Here is a 20,420-nt window from a genome sequence, read left to right as displayed (position 1 = left end):
GGACGACAGAGGATGAGATGGTTGGATGGCATCACCAACTCAATGGACACGAGTTTGAGCTAACTTGGAGATAGTGAAGGACAGAGGAGCTTGGCATGCTGCAGTCCATGTGGTCCCAAGGAGTCAGATGAAACTTAGCGACGGAACAACAAATTATTATTTCATTCGCTGGCCAAAGGTTTCTATATACTTCTCCCTTTGCCTTATGAAAAAGGCCTTATAACAAAAAGACTAAATGTATTCTACAAAGAAAAAACAGTCGCTTAACAGAAAATAGAAAGCCTGCAATTGTCATCACATTGGGTTCAGTATTAATTAAATTTTAATACATAACTTAATGACTATGTGTTTAGATATTAACTCTGCATGATAAATCAGAGCCAGCTGAGTCTTAGATATAGATAGTCTTTTACAACCATGATACTTATTATTAGCTAAGGATTCTTGGAACTTTAGACTTCAGGTCAAATTCATTTGTACAATAACAAACATGGTAATGTTCCTTTAACATGACTTTTATTTTTAAACAAATTTTATATAGTGCCAAAACATTTAAAATATGTAATAAACATTAATACATTCATGATATTGTTGGTAGTATTTTTTTCCCTTTTAACTCTGACTTGCAGGTGAAAATGGAGAGTTGCAAATGGTACCCTTGAAAAACTGTCATTTAGCTGCTCGGATCCTCAATAATCAAATATCGAGGTAGAGGAGGGGTAGGTGACACAAGGAAAAATGGAGGTGAGGGAGAACAGTAGGAGAAAGAGGGAAATTAGAATTTGAGAGTGGCCATTTGATTTGGCCAGTTCCTTGTACTACCAGAGACACATTCTTCCACTTTCTAATCATTGTTGGGTCTACTTGGGACTTTTGTGATTGGGCACAACCTATCATATTGAGTTTGATAAATTCAAAAGTCAAAAAGCTAAAAAAAAGTTGGCAAATATGACTACACTAATTTCCATAAAAGTTTTAGTTTCTTTTTTTTTTTTAATTCTATCACAAATAAAGTCAAAAGAAAAATTAGGTGACAAGCAGTATTATCCACAGGGGTAATATCTTTAATATGTAAAGAGGTTTTATAAGTCAGTAAGCAAATACCCATGGCATCCAGTCCCATCACTTCATGGCAAATAGATGGGGAAACAATGGAAAAAGTGAGAGACTTAATTTTTTTGGACTCCAAAATCACTGCAGATGGTGACTACAGCCATGAAATTAAAAGACGCTTGCTCCTTGGAAGAAAAGCTATGACAAAAATAGACAGTATATTAAAAAGCAGAGATGTTACTTTACCAACAAATATCCATCTAGTCAAACCTATGGTTTTTCCAGTAGTCATGTATGGATGTGAGAGTGGGACTATAAAGAAAGCTGAGTGCCAAAGAATTGATGCTTTTGAACTGCGGTGTTGGAGAAGTCCCTTGGACTGCAGGGAGATCCAACCAGTCCATCCTAAAGGAAATCAGTCTTGAATATTTATTGGAAGGACTGAGGCTGAAGTTGAAGCTCCAGTACTTTGACCATCTGATGCGAAGAACTGACTCATTTGAAAAGACCCTGATGCTGGGAGAGATTGAAGGGAGGAGGAGAAGGGGAGGAAAGAGGATGAGATGTTTGCATGGCATCACTGACTCAGTGGACATGGGTTTTTGCCATAGCTTACAATAGCAACATGTCTGCTATTCCTGAGTAAAACCATTTTTCTGGTAAAGGTAACTGTCTGCTTTATCTTAAAGGTTGGCATGACTTATGGTTTTGTTTTATTTTTAAAGGTTAAACTGGAAAAATCAATGGTAAAAGTTGAGATCATCAGAAGATCTTGAAACTTTTGAGGAGAAAAATGATGATGGTTTAGACAGGGGAGTTAAAATGAATATAATTTAACAAACTGGGAATATTTTGGAAGAATACAAAGTAGTATGTAGAAAAAAACTAACGAAAAAGAAAGAGCTAAGTTTCTGGCTGAAAATGCTGAGGCAAAAGAAGTGCCATTAGCTGGGGATGGGGCCGAGTGAAGGAGGAATAGGTTTGGAAACAGAAGAACTGAAATATCTGTGAAATATTAAAGAGAAAGATATCAAGAAGGAAGCTGGTCCATCAGCAGAGAGTTCAGAGAAACCTGGGCTTCTTTATTGGCTCATCAAGTTTCCCTTTCTTGCTGTCACCTGCTCTTCTCTGCAGACTTCAGTCCTTTCACTGCTCTGAGACCTCTTTCCACAAAATCCAAAAGCAAACTACTTGCATATCTAAGCAGTTTTACCCTCTGTATGCCCAAATGAACTTTCTGATTCTAATGTATGGTTAAGTAATGAGCAAAGACAATTAAAATATTGGATTTTGAGGGGTAGTTTATTATAAGGTATGGAGTTTGAAAAACTTCATCATACATATTTCCATAAAAAGAAAAAAGCAAAGGATTAAAGAAAAGACTCTAATTCTCTTAGGCCCCTTGCCTGACTTATATTTCTTATGAAACATATTCCTGCTCTGGGCATTTGTGCTAGTGTTTGCAATGGCACCCCACTCCAGTACTCTTGCCTGGAAAATCCCATGGATGGAGGAGCCTGGTAGGCTGCAGTCCATGGGGTCGCTAAGAGTCGGGCACGACTGAGTGACTTCACTTTCACTTTTCACTTTCATGCATTGGAGAAGGAAATGGCAACCCGCTCCGGTGTTCTTGCCTGGAGAATCCCAGGGATAGGGGAGCCTGGTGGGCTGGCGTCTATGGGGTCGCACAGAGTCAGACACGACTGAAGTGACTTAGCAGCAGCTTACTGCCTTAGTCACTTTAAACAAGAGGGAAAAAGGCACATGGAGGGAGACAGGTTGTTAAACAAAAGTAGCTGGTGTTGCAAGCTCCTAGATCACTACATTTCCCTCTTGTGATACGTACTTTGCTTTCAATTATAGACAAATAACTTAAATGTTTTTATTATCTTGTTTTTGAGGAAAACAACTCGAAGTGTGTTGATAATTCCCACAGCAAGATGACCTCACTTAATAAAGGGAGCTTTTTTAATGGGCTATTGCAGTCCATGGGATTGGTTATCTGAGATTTGGGGGTATGTAGTATAGTATTCAAATATTGTCTTATGGGCTCTTGTGACTCAATCTTTTTTTAAAAAAAGACAATAGGTTTTGGAGGTTTCTTTTCTTCAACCTATTATTGCTCCCCTGTGATTTCTCTCAAAACTGGCATGCAGAATTTAATCACACGAAGCAAAAAATTAAATATAGATATTAACATTCAGAGTTAAAGGGATTCTGGGCTAAAGTAATTATAGAATTGAGATGACAAGATTCTGTAATAGCCTATATGGGACAAGAATCTGAAAAAGAATGGATATATGTATATGTAGAATTGAATCACTTTGCTATACACCTGAGACTAACACAATATTGTAAGTCAACTATACTCCAATTTAAGGAAGGAAGGAAAGAAAGTCGCTCAGTCGTGTCCGACTCTTTGCGACCCCATGGACTATAGCCTACCAGGCTTCTCAGTCCATGGGATTTTTCAGGCAAGAGTACTGGAGTGGGGTGCCATTTCCTTTGCCAGGGGATCTTCCCGACCCAGGGATCGAAGCCGGATCTCCTGCATTGTAGGCAGACGCTTTACCCACTGAGCCACCAGGGAAGTTATAAAAGAATTAAATTAAAAAAAGAACTTGGAGTTTGTATATGAGATTCTAAAATCTGAAATAAAACATTAGACTTATCTGATTATTGTCACTGCTAACACATTGATGGACTGAAGCACCCAGGTGAAGGTAAGCATATTGCTAAATTATTTTGAAAAAATAGATATGGTGATAGAGAATAGAATGGGGCAAAAGTTGTCATTTTAATAACCCGATAGATTTTGCATTTATCACTTTGAAAACTTGTCAAGCCTTGTATATACATTGATACACTATAAGAAGATGTTTTAAAAGGCATAAGTTTCTATGAATAATACAAAAAATAATTAGTAATTTTTATATTTTAAAATGCTCTCAATATATGGATGTCTTACCTTGAATAAATAATACAGTATATCTCATGCAGCTGTCACCGAATGTGATGACAGACACAGAAACATTTTCTCAGATTCAAAGATCTGGCCATAAACTTCATTTCAAGGGTTCTTACAAGAAATCACAGATCATTTCAATTTTATTTTGAATGGCTCAATTATCGCCATGCATTTACATAAAAATATAAATTCTTTTTCAAATTCTGTATATAGAAGTATATGTATAGAATTTGGAATGCAATTTTATATCTATATTTCTTTTTAGAAAACAAAAGAGACTAGGCTTTTAGTGTGTGTACATATTTTAAGACTGAATTTACAGCTTTCTAAAACTGTTTAAGCCTACGAGGCAGAATATTGTGCAAAAAAGTCAATTATGCCAATTTCATAGTAAGGTTAAAAGCTAAGTTTCCATTATTTAATTTCTAATAAACCAGCCCAAACTATACTGATGTTTTTCAAGAGGATGCTTATTTCACATAAAAAAATTTTTGCACATGTTTGCTATTCCTTTTGTCTGGAATAGATTTCCTCAAGGCTTGCTCTTCATTTGCTTTAGTTGGTGCTGAAATGTAACCTGCCCAGTGAGGCTTTCATGACCACTTGGTTAGTCCATATTCCTTTACCCTGTTTTATTTCCTCTGAAGCACTTGTCACTAAATGACATAATATATATTTTATCTCCATTGCCTCTGCCAGTCCCATAGTTTCTTTAGGATACAACCAAATGAAGATAGGACATTTTTCCCCTCCCTTTTTTTTCCCCATTGCTTTGCCTCCAGAGCCCATGGAGGTTGCATGGTGCAGAGCAGGCAATTTGTATTATTTGTTGAGTTAATTAATATATAAATTATGTTTTCAGTTGACTTTGGAAAAACATTTTTGTTATTGTGATAAACTCATCAGAGAAAGAAGAGATTAAAAAATGACCAGCAAAGATAAGTGGTACAAATATGTTTAAATAACAAACATATCATAGTAATTAAATTACATTCAGTTCCATATTTGAAGTGCTTTGAAAATCTGATTAAATAATATTATATTCAACTGCTGTGAAAAGTAGATCACACTGAAACATGTATAATATCATAGAAGAAACAAATCGCCAGTTTAGGTTCGATGCAGGATACAGGATGCTTGGGGCTGGGATGACCCAGAGAGATGGTATGGGGAGGGAGTTGGGAGGGGGATTCAGGATTGGGAATATGTGTATACCTGTGGTGCATTCATGTTGATGTATGGCAAAACCAATACAATATTGTAAAATAAAATAAAATGAAATAAAATAAAATAAAATCTGAAAAAAAAGGAGATCATATGGAGAGAAATAAAGAGTGATTGAAAAGAACATGTGCTTCTGAGATTCTAGGAAGATATTTTGACTACTAAATCATGTAAAACTCAAATTGTTTTAATATAGAAAAGTGAAAGTAATTTGTCACTCATAGTAGTTTAACTTGTTACAAATTAATTTCTCTCTTTTATTATCACTGCAGATTTTCTCAAATGCATGGACACATCTCACTTATTTCTCCAATGTCATTGCTAAAGTAACTGGTCTGATTTTCATCTCTTTGCACTTGGCCTAAATTTCTTGTCCCTCCAAGATGCTATAAAAGGCATCAGATTCATCTTTTGAATTTGTAATCTGAATGTGTAAGTATGGTACATGGGACTTTCAAAGTGCTATTGAGATCTTGCACACTTCTATAAAAAGTATATTGGTATATAATATCAAATCAAATTTTCCCTTCCTTCCATATTGACTTATCTATTAGATAAATCTGTTATCTCTGTCCATCTTTATCTAGCCAATCCATAAATGCAAAAGTAAATGACAATTTTTATAGTTATGTAACATAAGGAAAATATAAATTCCTAGAAATAATAGTAATAATACCCTTATTCGTTATTACTTTTTTAATAAATAATTATTTTTTCTTCCCCTTAGCTAACTTGAGCAGCCCAGATTCATTTAATGGATGGAGCAATAAGTCAGTGGTTACTGAATTCATTCTGTTGGGCTTGTCTAGCTCTCGGGAACTCCAGCTCTTCCTTTTCTTTATCTTCTCTGTGTTTTATGGTGCTGCAGTGATGGGAAACATTCTTATCATTCTCACAGTGATTACAGACTCTCGATTGCATTCTCCGATGTACTTTCTTCTTAGCAATCTCTCCTTCATTGATGTATGTCAGGCTACATTTGCCACTCCCAAGATGATTGCAGATTTCCTCAGTGAACACAAGACCATCACTTTCAAGGGATGCATGTCACAGATTTTTTTCTTGCATGTTTTTGGGGGCAGTGAGATGGTACTTCTTGTTGCCATGGCCTATGATAGATATATTGCTATATGCAAACCTCTGCATTACATGACCATCATGAGCCGAAGAACGTGCGCTGTCCTGGTGGGGGTCTCCTGGGCCACTGGCATCTTGCACTCAGCCAGTCACCTGGTATTCACAATAGATCTTCCTTTCTGTGGACCCAACAAGGTAGACAATTTCTTTTGCGATCTCCCCCTCGTGATTAAACTTGCCTGCTTGGACACCCATGTTTTTGAGATACTGGTGCTCACAAATAGCGGCCTGTTGTCACTTATCTGTTTTCTTCTTTTGCTCATTTCTTACACTATCATCCTTGCTACTGTCCATCGCCAAGCCTCTGGTGGGACATCCAGGGCACTTTCCACTCTGTCCGCCCACATTACTGTTGTAGTTCTGTTCTTTGGCCCATTAATCTTTATCTACATTTGGCCCTTTGAAAGCTTCACAATTGATAAATTTCTCTCTGTGTTTTTTACTGTATTCACTCCTCTTCTTAACCCTATGATTTACACTCTAAGGAATAAAGATGTAAAGGAAGCCATGAAGAAACTAAGGAACCAACATGTGGGTTCCAAGGAAGCGTTCTAGACAACTGTGATGAAGCAACACAAGTCCTTTCTTCTTGCTCTTTGTAATGCCCATGTATAGTTGTTATCATTGTGTTTCTATCATAATTAGTCTTCCCGGTTATAGGACCTGAATTGGTCACTCTAAAGTTGGCAAATGCAATGCAGAACCTCATATTATGTTACCAGTTTTTATATTCTGTGGCTCACTTCATCTTCCCTGAAATAGTAACTGTGCTCTGCTGTGCTTAGTTGCTCAGTTGTATCTGACTCTTTGTGACCCCATGGACTGTAGCCTGCTAGGTTCCTCTGATTCTCCAGGCCAGAATAATGGAGTGGGTTGCCATGCCCTCCTTCAGGGGATCTTCCCAGCCCAGGTATTGAACCCAGGTCTCCCACATTGCAGGCAGATTCTTTACTGTCTAAGCCATGAGGGAAGCCCCAAAACAGTAACTAAATATATTAAAATTTATAATTTCCCTTATATAGGTCTTGTTAAAAAATCTTGTAGCTTTTTAAAGATATCTCCATATTAAATCAGATTAGCAAACACATCTAACTTGACTGGAGTAGCATAGAAAGCAATTCAGTGCTAAAAACAGAAATTGCTTTGACATTACAGGCTAAATGAAAACTACTTTCATAAATTATAGTTCATAACTATTTCAGCTAATAACTTGATTCCTATAAGTAGCTGCAAATATTTCACATTCATAAATAAGGCAATACTGTTCATAAATTTTAAATTATGTTTATTAATTATGTTAAATTTTAAATACTCCAAATACTATAGTATCAATGATAGGACTGAGTTTTGACGCTCTGATTTTGAAACAAATAACATATCAATAGCATCACCAAGGCCATAATTCAAACTATGAGTAGTCTTATGCTTTCTGGGACAACTGTCATAGCACTTTACAGATTTTATTTATATCATTGATAATAAACCTACCAGCTAAAAATGATTATAGGATATTTAAATAGACAGCGATGTTGCTTAATTCATGTGAGAGTTTAAATTTCAAAATAGTCACAGAAAGCACTCATATTAGTAATTATGAAATTTATCTCACACTTAAAAAAAAATTAAGTGAAATTTCAGAAACATCTCACCAAATCAGGGAATGACTAGGATAAAGAAGGTGAGAACAATTTATTCAGCCCCTTATTAATCACAGATCTATCACTGTTATCACCACATCACTGATTCATGCCAAGAGGTGTTTATTCTGTTTGTGTTAGCTTTAAATCCAAATGTCACTTTTTAACTGAAGATGTAATTGTGTTTTTGTTTTTATTACTTAGATTTAAAACAATTACTGTTCTATTACCATATTTATCAATATACAAAAAGTTTAACATGTAAGCACATGCAGTAAGTGCCATAAGAAGGATATAATATTCAAAACAGTGATTTTCAGGTAAGTTATACTGTTGTTTGATACAGTTGAGGCATTTGGAGTGATGAAATAGGAAACTAGTGGAAAGCTAGTTTGTCCTTACCTCAGTCATATCTTTGATACATTGTACCCTGCAGCAATCTGATCTCTTTATCACATTTGTTGTCCACATGTGAGGGTGTGAGGTTACTTCATTGGATATCACTTTAATAAATTTAAATTTATTTAAAACAGGCTATATGAATATTATTCAAATGAGAAATGACAGATTTTACAAAAGAGGCAAAGCCATAATTCCGTGTTTAGTAAAAGATTTCAGATGAAGTCAAGATATCTATTAGAAAGTTCATTACTAGATAATAGAGGCAAGCAATGCAAGTAATGGATATAACAGACATTGCAAACATACGTTTATAATGGGATGTTATAAATGTATGCAGTGTTAATAATTTCAGTGTGGTAATGTTCAGCTTTGTTCAATTCAGTGCAGCTCACTACTTTTCAGCAATTTTTTACTTAATTTATGCAGATGTTGTGGACAGAGGAGACTAAGAAAGAACTTTGACCTCATATAAATGACTGAATATTAAGGGAACAAAGACTCACAGAACTTACTCTGTATTCGAATTGCAGAAGGGTATGACCAGCAGAGCACATTTTGCTGTCCAACCACCAGAAAATCTCATAATTGATACCAATTTAATGAATTGCCCTAGTGCAAGTTTTGGCTCACAGACTTACAGACTCAGAAATGCCAATTTGTTAATAATTGCAAGAAACTTGGGGGAATTTGTCAAGTTCCACTGAAATTGTAATTATAAAACAAATCAGATAGTCACAGCATTGTGATTAGAATAGATATCAAATTATCAGTGCTTTTGGTGAACCTATGTTGGTTACTTGATTGACACAAGATCATCATACTCTGATAACCCAACATGGAAACACCACCTGAACAATGTTGGGATGGGCACTGTTCTGATTTGCCTTGGTGACTCCCTCTCTTATTTTTCTATATATTCAGGGCTGCATATAGTCTTTTTCAGGATGTGTTAAAACCTCTCACCAGATTAAAGTCAAAATTTACTGGCCTAAGAGTCACTGTAATTGAATTGAAGAGAATTGACATATGTTCTATCCATTATGTATGCGTTTGGGAACGCATGTAAGAATTAAAGATTTTAAAATTTAAAAAAAAATAAAAAAATTAAAAAAAAAACAAAACCTAATTCTCAAATAATAACCATATTTTACTATTGCTAAACACTCATGAGTCATATATCATAGGCAGCAAATTTCATGAAAAGCTATGCAAATGATTAACACAAACAGAAAAAAAGTTAATCTATTAGGTAGTAAAAATATGATTTGAAACAAGAGAGAAGTGTTATGTTCTCTGTTATACTGATAAGGACTAAAATAAGACTGAAAATTTGGAAATGTGGAAGTTCTATTTAGTCAAATATTACCGATAAATTTTTAGAAAGCAACCTGATATATTTATCAAAATGTGTCTGTATTCATAACTGAATAAATTTATCTAGGCATCTTCTATCTTGAGTAATTAAACTCCCAATCCCCAAGCACAAAATTAAATATTTATAAACATTATACATTATGGACTCTAGAAAATAGAGTCCCCATTAAGAACTGGATAAAGCTAGTCATAAAGAAAATACAAATTTTGACTCCTTTCATGCAAGAATGCCATTGAAGACAGAGATTGATAGTTTTTCCCCTTTCTGGAAGAACATTCCTCCACCCAATGGAACCAGAATAAACTTCATTCTAAAATTTGACAAGCATCATTATAAGGGAATATTTAAAGTGAATTTCACTTAAAAAAGAAGTATAAAAAATTCCTTTAAAAACAGCAATACAAATTCAAGAATATATAAAGACAGGAAGCAAAAGTGATGATCTAGTTACGATACCCAGAAATATAATATTGGTTTGAAATTTGACTATCATTCAATATAATTCACTGTACTAACAAAATACAAGAAAATAAACATATGATTATCTCAATACATGGGAAAAGTCTTTAATAACAGTCATTGTTGAAAAACAAGACTTTCATTAGCTAAGAACAGAAAAAATATCTATGGCTGAAAACTTCAATATGAGGCACAATGAACATAACAGTACCTATAAATAGAATTGTTATCTACTAAACTGAAATGCTAGTTCAGAAAACAAAACAATGTCAACAAAAAGTTTTAAAAAAATTTATAAACAAGAAGTAGAAGGAGGTGGGATTCACAGCAAATTGAATTCAGATAAACTTTAGAGGTTAACTAAGTGAGTAGCAAAAATCCACCCTAAAACATTTAAAAACTGCAACCTGGAAACTTTACACTAAGTTCAATCAACCAGACACAGAAGAATAAATATTACTTGGTGTCACTTATACAAGAAATCTAAAATAGTCGAAATCATAGAAAATCTCATAGAAGCAGAGAGTAGCAGTTGCCTGATAAAAAGGAAAGCAAGAAGATACTAGTTTAGTAGTTTCTATTATAAGATTAAAAGCTCTGGAGTTCTAATATTCATCATGGTGACTATAGTAAACAAAACTGTATTTTACACTTGAAATTTGTTTAGAGAGTATATCTTATGTTGAATGTTATTATAAAAGAAGCAACAATAATAAAAAGGAAACTTTCAGAAGAAGCAGATATGTTTGTGATACACATTGTAGGGACAATCTCACAAGTGTATAATTATCTTCAGATTCAGGAAATTATATAAATTAAAAATGTTCAGCTTTTGTATGTCAGTCATACATCAATAAAATGTTTCTTAAAAGGTTAAAGCTCCACATCTAACAAAAAATTAGAGCATGACAAAGTAAATGATATAACATTTAGTGAATATTTGAAATAAAAACATTAGATATAAAAAAGAAGTGTACTTATATGATAAGATGTTACAATATCATTTAATAAAGTGAAAGATAAAAAGTATAGATCAATTAAAAGGTAAAATAAACCCAACAGAAAAAAATAGAAAACTAAAAAAAAAAAAATCCAATAGAGGAAAGAATGAGTAGGAAAAATGAGCAGATATTGATAAAATAAAGGGCTTCCCCTGTGGCTCAGCTGGTAAAGAATCCACCTGCAATGCGAGAGACCTGGGTTTGATTCCTGGTTTGGGAAGATCCCCTGAAGAAAGGAAAGATTACCCACTCTGGTATTCTGGCCTGGAGAATTCTTGGGGTCGCAAAGATAAAATAAATAGAAAAAAACAGCAAGATAGTAGATATACAGTCATTAAAGTAATTACATGTGAGTGGTCTAAGGACTTCACTAAGAAACAGATAGTGTCAAGATGAACCACAAGCAAGAACCAGCTGTTTGCTGTGTATAAGGGATCAACTTTAAATATAAAGACATAGACTGCTTAAAATAAAAGGATGGAGAAAAGACATACGATGCAAACAGTAATTATAAGGGAACCAAAGAGATCAAACCAATATCTGACTCTGAAGACTTCAGAACAAGGAATATTACTGAGAATAAATAGAGATATGCTGTGATAGTTAAGAATTTAATCCATCAAGAAGGCATAGTGATCCTAATCTACTCACACCTGATTGATGAGCTTTTAATCAATACATTGAGCCAAACATTTCTTCTAAATGTATTTATTTATTTGTTTGTTTTTGTGTAGCAGAGTTTTCTTAAAGTAAGAAAAGGGACAGGGAAAGCTTCTGACAAAGACATCAGGAGGGGGGCAGAGAATGACCTTTGCTGGTCTAGCATGGGAGTTATATAATTTTAAAATTAGCTATTCAGTTCAGTTCAGTAGCTCAGTCGTGTCCGACTCTTTGTGACCCCAGGAATTGCAGCACACCAGGCCTCCCTGTCCATCACCAACTCCCAGAGTTCACTCAGATTCACGTCCATTGAGTCAGTGATGCCATCTAGCCATCTCATCCTCTGTCGTCCCCTTCTCCTCCTGTCCCCAATCCCTCCCAGCATCAGAGTCTTTTCCAATGACTCAACATGAGGTGGTCAAAGTACTGGAGTTTCAGCTTTAGCATCAGTCCCTCCAAAGAAATCCCAGGGCTGCTCTCCTTCTGAATGGACTGGTTGGATCTCCTTGCAGTCCAAGGGACTCTCAAGAGTCTTCTCCAATACCACAGTTCAAAAGCATCAATTCCTCGGTGCTCAGCTTTATTTATAGTTCAACTCTCACATCCATACACAACTACTGGAAGAACCATAGCCTTGACTAGATGGACCTTTGTTGGTAAAGTAATGTCTCTGCTTTTTAATATGTTGTCTAGGTTGGTCATAGCTTTTCTTCCAAGGAGTAAGGGTCTTTTAATTTCATGGCAGCATCACCACCTGCAGTGATTTTGGAGGCCCCCCAAATAAAGCATCTCATTGTTTCCATTGTTCCACATCTATTTGTCATGAAGTGATGAAACCAGATGCCATGAAGCGATGAGACCAGAAGCCATGATCTTAGTTTTCTGAATGTTGAGCTTTAAGCCAACTTTTTCACTCTCCTCTTTCACCCACATAAAAAGGCTCTTTAGTTCCACTTCACTTTCTGCCATAAAGGTGGTGTCATCTGCATATCTGAGGTTATTGATATTTCTCCTTGCAGTCTTGATTCTAGCTTGTGCTTCACCCAGTCCAGTATTTCTCATGATGTACTTGGCATATAAGTTAAATAAGCAGAATAACAATATACAGCCTTGACGTACTCCTTTCCCAATTTGGAACCAGTCTGTTGTTCCATGTCCAGTTCTTACTGTTGCTTCTTGACCTGCATACAGATTTCTCAGGAGGCAGGTCAGGTGATCCAGTATTCCCATCTCTTGAAGAATTTTCCACAGTTTATTGTGATCCACACAGTCAAAGGTTTTGGCATACTCAATAAAGCAGAAGTAGATGTTTTTCTGGAACTCTCTTGCCTTTTCTATGATGCAACAGATGTTGGCAACTTGATCTCTGGTTCCTCTGCCTTTTCTAAAGGCATCTGGAAGTTCATGGTTCACATACTATAGAAGCCTGGCTTGAGGAATTTTGAGCATTAGTTTGCTAGTGTGTGAGATGAGAGCAATTGTGTGGTAGTTTGAGCATTCTTTGGCATTGCTTTTCTTTGGGGTTAGAATGAAAACTGACCATTTCCACTTCTGTGGCCACTGCTGAGTTTTCCAAATTTGCTGGCATATTGAGTGCAGTACTTTCACAGCATCATCTTTTAGGACTTGAAATAGCTCAGCTGGAATTCCATCACCTCCGCTAACTTTGTTCATAGTGATTCTTCCTAAGGCCCACTTGACTTTGCATTCTAGAATGTCTGGTTTTAGGTGTGTGATCACATCATTGTGATTATATGGATCGTGAAGGTCTTTTTTTATATAGTTCTTCTGTGTATTCTTGCCACCTCTTCTTAATATCTTCTGCTTCTGTCAGGTCCATACCATTTCTGTCCTTTATTGAGCCCATCTTTGCATGAAATGTTCCCTTGGTATCTCTAATTTTCTTGAAGAGATTAGGCTATGTTCTCTCCCTATTGTTTGATCTGAGACCAAACTATGGTGGAGGTAATGAAGATAATATTGACCTCCCTCAAAAGGTCCCATGCAGGCACTGCTGCGTGCAGTGCCCCCAAGCCTGGAGCAGGCCACCACTGACCCTGAGACTCCTGGACACTCAAGGGCAAGAAGTTTTTCAGGAAGGAGAAACTGTCCTCAAGCAGGATACATTTTTTTGTGTGTAATCCTTAGAACAGAGTTCAAACTGAGTTGTTTGTTTTGTAATCATCAGTTTTGAGCTTAAAGAAAAACAAGTTTTATGTGACTAAGGAATGTAGAGGAAAAAAAGATGTTTGTCCTTTCCTCCTCCTTGAGAATTCCAGATCATTCTCTCTGCTTCAAGAGCCCCAGACCCTTTTCTCATCCTCCAGGAACCCTGGACTTCTTATCAACCTGCCTAAGGATTGACTCTCTCATTCCCCTCTTTTCTTTCAGGAGAATTATCTTGCCAAGGGAAAGGGGCATCATTTTCATTCCATAACTACTTCCTGCTGCAATGGGGTGCTGTCCCTAAATTGCTGAGGCAACATATTTTCCTAACCCTCCTGAGGGTTTCTGCTCCAGAGACCTCAAGTAAGAGTTGGAGGAGTCTGTGGTGCTCGTAGGAGCCTGAACAACCAATCATTTGTAACTTAAAAGATTTCAAATGGTTAAAAACAAATCCAGTTACACAGTTACAGACGCAGGCAGCAAAGACAGAGCAATTAGAATCATTACGATTAAAACAGTTTTCCACAATGAGGAGCTTCTTAATGTTTCCCAAAGTGAGGTGACTGAGGATTCAGGAGAATCCATAGCCTGAATCACCTTGTTCATGTGTTTAGTAAAGTTAGTAACATTAGTATTCATATTGGGCATGAATAATGGCACAAGCTCCTCCTTGTGCAGCCCTTAGAATATCTAAGGCCAATCTGTTTTGTAAAATTGCCTTTCTAATTTGTATCTGTTCAGCATCAAGGGCTGAAAGTTAGTCACAGCATCAACTCATGGCATAACATCTGATCTGTAGTTCCCAGAGATGGAACAAATATTGCAGCCAGATAATCATACCAGTGAAATACATATCTTGCCCAATTAGTTTTAAGATGTGGCAGATAAGTAGGCTTCTCTGAAAGCTCTGAAACTATGAAGAGTAAAAGCTAGACCTAGGGTGCATCTCCCTATCCAGCCAGGGAGAAGCCACACCCATAGGTAAGAATTTCATATTCAGTAAGTCCCATTTGGTGCAAGCCAGCATGACTGAGGGATCCAGTCCCAATCAGTGCCCGGCCAGGCAAAAGGAGGACTTGAGCTGGGATTGGAAAACACAGGAATGATTACATTGCATATTTCTTGAGGCAAAAATCCCAATTGTTTCTAATCTTTATTATTAAGTTGTCAGCTAACTTCTGGGGATGGCTCTATTTGTTCCCAGCATATGGGAGCATTAGATAATAGATGTCCCTTTTTAGGAGTTAGCTGTATGACCTCATCCCATATTTGATAAACATCAGGTAGAAAACCACCAGATCTAGACCCTTTTACCTTTTTAACTGCAGCGAAATAGCCATTAAACCAAGACAATGTATAGTCAAAGTTGAAAGTCACATTATGCCTATAGTTATGGTACAATATGTTACACCAGTCCATCTTAAGAGTGTTAGATGTCATCACAGAGTTGAAGAAAGTCCTTTCCTTGAAGCAGAGAAACCCATCATGGGAAGCCTTCAACTGATGAGGAGGAGAGTGCTCCGCAGACCCAGCAATTACGTCGATTGTGGAATGCAGCATAGGAATGAGCCTAGGACAGGAAGGCATTGTCTTGAGGGTCAAACTGCAGACTCAGGACTTTTGGAGTCAGCAGAAGCAAGCCTACATAGATTCTCAGGCCCATCTTGGTTCCTGGCTCAAACAGTGGCTAGTTTGACTCAAAGCCTGGGTCAGAAGTTAACCTCCCAGTAATGTCTGTTGAAAAGCTAAAAGCTGAGTCACACAGTTAATTTTAATGCCTCAGGATCTATGACAATATCTGTGCATTAAAACAATCTGTCATAGAGACAGTACCTTCTTCTTAGCGGCAGTTCAAGTCCTTATTAAAGCTATGGGTAGAAGCTTTAAACCAACTGTCTTGTGTTTCCTGAGTTAGCTTACACAGATGCCTCTTAATAATGTCATTAGCCTTTTCAACTTTTTCTGAAGATTGGGGTCTCCAGGAACAGTGTAAGTGATATTCTATTCCTAGAGCTTTCAACACCCCTTGAATTACAGCAGCTTTAAAAGCGGAGCATTGTTGCTGTGAACTTTAGAGTTGAAGATCCTACTTACATGATGAGATGTCAGTACAGTAAAATTTTGCCCATTAATAAACTTATGAGCTTTCAGTTCAGTTCAGTTCAGTCGCTCAGTCATGTGCGACTCTTTGTGACCCCAAGAATCGCAGCACGCCAGGCCTCCCTGTCCATCATCAACTCCCGGAGTTCACTCAAACTCATGTCCATAGAGTCGGTGATGCCATCCAGCCATCTCATCCTCTGTCGTCCCCTTCTCCTTCTGCCCCCAATCCCTCCCAGCATCAGAGTCTTTTCTTTTTTTATTTTTATTTTTACTTTATTTTGCTTTACAATACTGTATTGGTTTTGCCATACATTGACATGAATCCGCCACGGAGTGAAGTAAGCCAGAAAGAGTCTATTCCAATGAATCAACTCTTCTCATGAGGTGGCCAAAGTACTGGAGTTTCAGCTTTAGCATCATTCCTTCCAAAGAACACCCAGGGATGATCTCCTTCAGAATGGACTGGTTGGATCTCCTTGCAGTCCAAGGGACCCTCAAGAATCTTCTCCAACACCACAGTTCAAAGGCATCAATTCTTCAGCACTCAGCTTTCTTCACAGTCCAACTCTCACATCCATACATGACCACAGGAAAAACCATAGCCTTGAATAGACGGACCTTAGTCGGCAAAGTAATGTCTCTGCTTTTGAATATGCTATCTAGGTTGGTCATAACTTTTCTTCCAAGGAGTAAGAGTCTTTTAACTTCATGGCTGCAATCACCATCTGCAGTGATTTGGGAAACCAAAAAGATAAAGTCTGACACTGTTTCCACTGTTTCCCCATCTATTTCCCATGAAGTGATGGGACCAGATGCCATGATCTTCATTTTCTGAATGTTGAGCTTTAAGGCAACTTTTTCACTCTCCTCTTTCACTTTCATCAAGAGGCTCTTTAGTTCTTCTTCACTTTCTGCCATAAGGGTGATGTCATCTGCATATCTGAGGTTATTAATGTTTCTTCGAGCAATCTTGATTCCAGCTTGTGTTTCTTCCAGTCCAGCGTTTCTCATGATGTACTCTGCATAGAAGTTAAATAAGCAGGGTGACAATATACAGCCTTGATGTACTCCTTTTCCTATTTGGAACCAGTCTGTTGTTCCATGTCCAGTTCTAACTGTTGCTTCCTGACCTGCATACAGATTTGTTAAGAGGCAGGTCAGGTGGTCTGGTATTCCCATCTCTCTCAGAATTTTCCACAGTTTATTGTGATCCACACAGTCAAAGGCTTTGCCATAGTCAATAAAGCAGAAATAGATGTTTTTCTGGAACTCTGTTGCTTTATGGGCTTTAGGCATTAGTAAAACAATAGTAACCATTACCCTTAAATAATGCGGCTATAGCCTTTATTTTCAATAACAAACAAACTAAACTCTGATCCTGTGGGCAAGCTCAAAGTTGGAGCCTGCAAGACAGCAATCTGAAGAGCCTTAAAAGCCTTTTGAGTAACTAGAGACCAAACCAGCTTGTCAGTTTGGGCCTGCTGAGTCTCAGTTTTAAGTTTATATAAAGGCCAGGCAAGTTCTCCATAACCTGAAATCCACATGTGGCCATAGCCTGTAATGCCCAAGAATCCTCTCAATTGTCTTAAAGTCATAGGTAGAGGATGATCTAATATAGATTTAACTCTGGAAAGCATCCTTCAAATCAATGATTGAAAAATATTTGGCTCGTCCAGACAGCCCCATTATGGTAGTGGATTGGGAGGAAAGCAGACCAGGGGCTTTAGTGAGCAGAGAGTTGCCCCAGTGTCCAAAAGAAAATCAACTTATTGGCCCTCCACAGTTATTAATACCCAGGGTTCCTCAGGTGTTACTAGGATGGGAGCTTGTTTGTGGACCCCCAGGCACCTTCGGTCCCTATTGTCGTGAGAGTCCAACCCCTGGGGCCTACACCTCAGAGGGCAGTCTATTCTCCAATATGGTCCTTTGCAGACAGGACATGGAGCCCGGGGCAGCTTAGATGCCTGAGGGCAATCCAGCTTGAGATGCTCCTCTTTTCCACAGTAATAACAAGTCCATCCCATTTCACCTGGGTCCCTCTGGGCATTTTTTCTCAGGCTGTTTCAGAGCAGATCTAACAGCCATTGTTGGAACTTCAGTCTTTTGCCTGGTTCTTTTTTGCCTCTTATTTTCCTCCTCATATTCTTTACCATAGTATATTGTCTGAGCCAGCTGCAACAGTTTTTCTACAGACTGGTTTTGTCCAAACGCTTGTTTTTGTAACCTAGGGCAGATATCTGGAGCTGGCTGAGTGAGAAATAAGATCATTCTTCCTTCTGCACTTTCAAGATCAACATCAGTAAACTTGTGGAGAGCCTCCCATGATCTATCTAGGAATTTACCAGGAGTTTCCTTCTCTTCCTGCTCTATGTCAGCCAACCTAGCATACTCTAATGTCTTAGTGTGCGGTTGCTTAAGTCCTTCAAGATTACGTCCGGCAAAGCAGCTCTGTTATTGGAACTACTTGGCTCCCAATTGGAAGGAGGGCTATTTTGTGTTCCCTCTTTCCCCTTGTCTCATGTCCAATCCATTCATCTCCAAAAGTAGTAACTTCCCCCCAAACTCAAGTTTTCTAGTCAGGAGTCAGTGTCTGTCCCAAGACATACATTACATCTCTCGAAGTAAGGTCATAAGTAAAGTTAGTCCTGTGAAGTCTTCTATGTACTTTTTGGATCCTCTAAATAGTCCTGACCGCAATTGGGACTGTTTGAAATTCTACCGAGACTGAGGCAACCCTTCCTAGAAGGTTTCCCTGATTCTCAACCTGTTCAGTTGGGAGCCCCAGATAAAGGGGTAAAGTAAGAGAACAGGAGGGAGCTGAAGGTTTCACATGCAAATCTGCACCCTTAGGACATAAGTCTGCCATGTCTCTCAGAGAGATAAAGAGCAACACATATGTTACTTCTACGAATTTCCCTTATTTTCTACAGGACCGGTCTAGATGTAAAACAGTAATAATTGAGATCCTACAGCAGGTCAGCATTCCTCGTCTTCCAAAGGATACTGTGGCCATTCAGTATCAAGGAAGATCAGATATGTCTTTTTAAACTCGGGGGATCAAACTTGTCCCAGCTTGTTTTTTCCAGCAATCCCACTGCTGGGCATACACACTGAGGAAACCAGAATTGAAAGAGACACATGTACCCCAATGTTCATCGCAGCACTGTTTATAATAGCCAGGACATGGAAACAACCTAGATGTCCATCAGCAGATGAATGGATAAGAAAGCTGTGGTACATATACACAATGGAGTATTACTCAGCCATTAAAAAGAATTCATTTGAATCAGTTCTGATGAGATGGATGAAACTGGAGCCAATTATACAGAGTGAAGTAAGCCAGAAAGAAAAACACCAATACAGTATACTAACACATATATATGGAATTTAGGAAGATGGCAATGACGACCCTGTATGCAAGACAGGGAAAAAGACACAGAGGTGTATAACGGACTATTGGACTCAGAGGGAGAGGGAGAGGGTGGGATGATTTGGGAGAATGGCATTGTAACATGTATACTATCATGTAAGAATTGAATCGCCAGTCTATGTCTGATGCAGGGTGCAGCATGCTTGGGGCTGGTGCATGGGGATGACCCAGAGAGATGTTGTGGGGAGGGAGGTGGGAGGTGGGTTCATGTTTGGGAACGCATGTAAGAATTAAAGATTTTAAAATTTAAAAAATAAAAAACTAAAAAAAAACAAAAACAACAACAACAAAAAAAACACACATTTTAAAGGAGTGGTTCTGGAATTGCTCGCTCCCATCTGTAAGAGAGGAAAAAGCGGCATCCATAGCCATGACTTCTTTCCACCGGAGACGTCCCTCCCTGCTCTAGATGGGAGTGTAGACAGACTTTCCACCAAAGCTTCCCTTCCCTGGTCAGGCTTAGTTTGTCCCTTACCGATGCAGGCATCTTACTCATACCGGTTCTTACCTGGTTCTACCACCTCGGCGGGGAGGAGACACACAAGGGGTAGACCTGATGGTGTCCCAGATTGATTTAGTTCCATACGACCAAGACCTTCATTAGATTTTCCCTTTTCTCTGAAGCCACCCGTGGTGGAGCAGAGTAGCTTTTTGGAATGTTTCCCAAGCTAGGCCTACTGGGGAAGCATCCATCTTACCTGTGCCTGTGCAGTTTCCTGAGTACAGCCCTAACCCCAGTAGAAATGGTGAGTCACAAAGGGATGAACAGCAACCAAGATGTCCCTTCTGAGTGTCACCACGCCAG

At 37.9% G+C, this 20,420-nt stretch overlaps 1 protein-coding gene across 1 annotated transcript; it reads left to right on the top strand.

The window, feature by feature from the left end:
• On the top strand, positions 2,008-19,232 carry LOC102181395 (olfactory receptor 4K1-like). Its single transcript, XM_005685573.2, has 3 exons — positions 2,008-2,032; positions 5,973-6,913; positions 19,116-19,232. The coding sequence occupies exons 1-3, from the start codon at positions 2,008-2,010 to the stop codon at positions 19,230-19,232; spliced, it is 1,083 nt and encodes a 360-aa protein (XP_005685630.2).

This window comes from Capra hircus, chromosome 10 (genome assembly GCF_001704415.2).
Source record: "Capra hircus breed San Clemente chromosome 10, ASM170441v1, whole genome shotgun sequence".
Classification (NCBI taxonomy): domain Eukaryota; kingdom Metazoa; phylum Chordata; class Mammalia; order Artiodactyla; family Bovidae; genus Capra; species Capra hircus.
The sequence above is the reverse complement of the archived record's forward strand: the minus strand, read 5'-3'. Positions and strand labels throughout refer to the sequence as shown.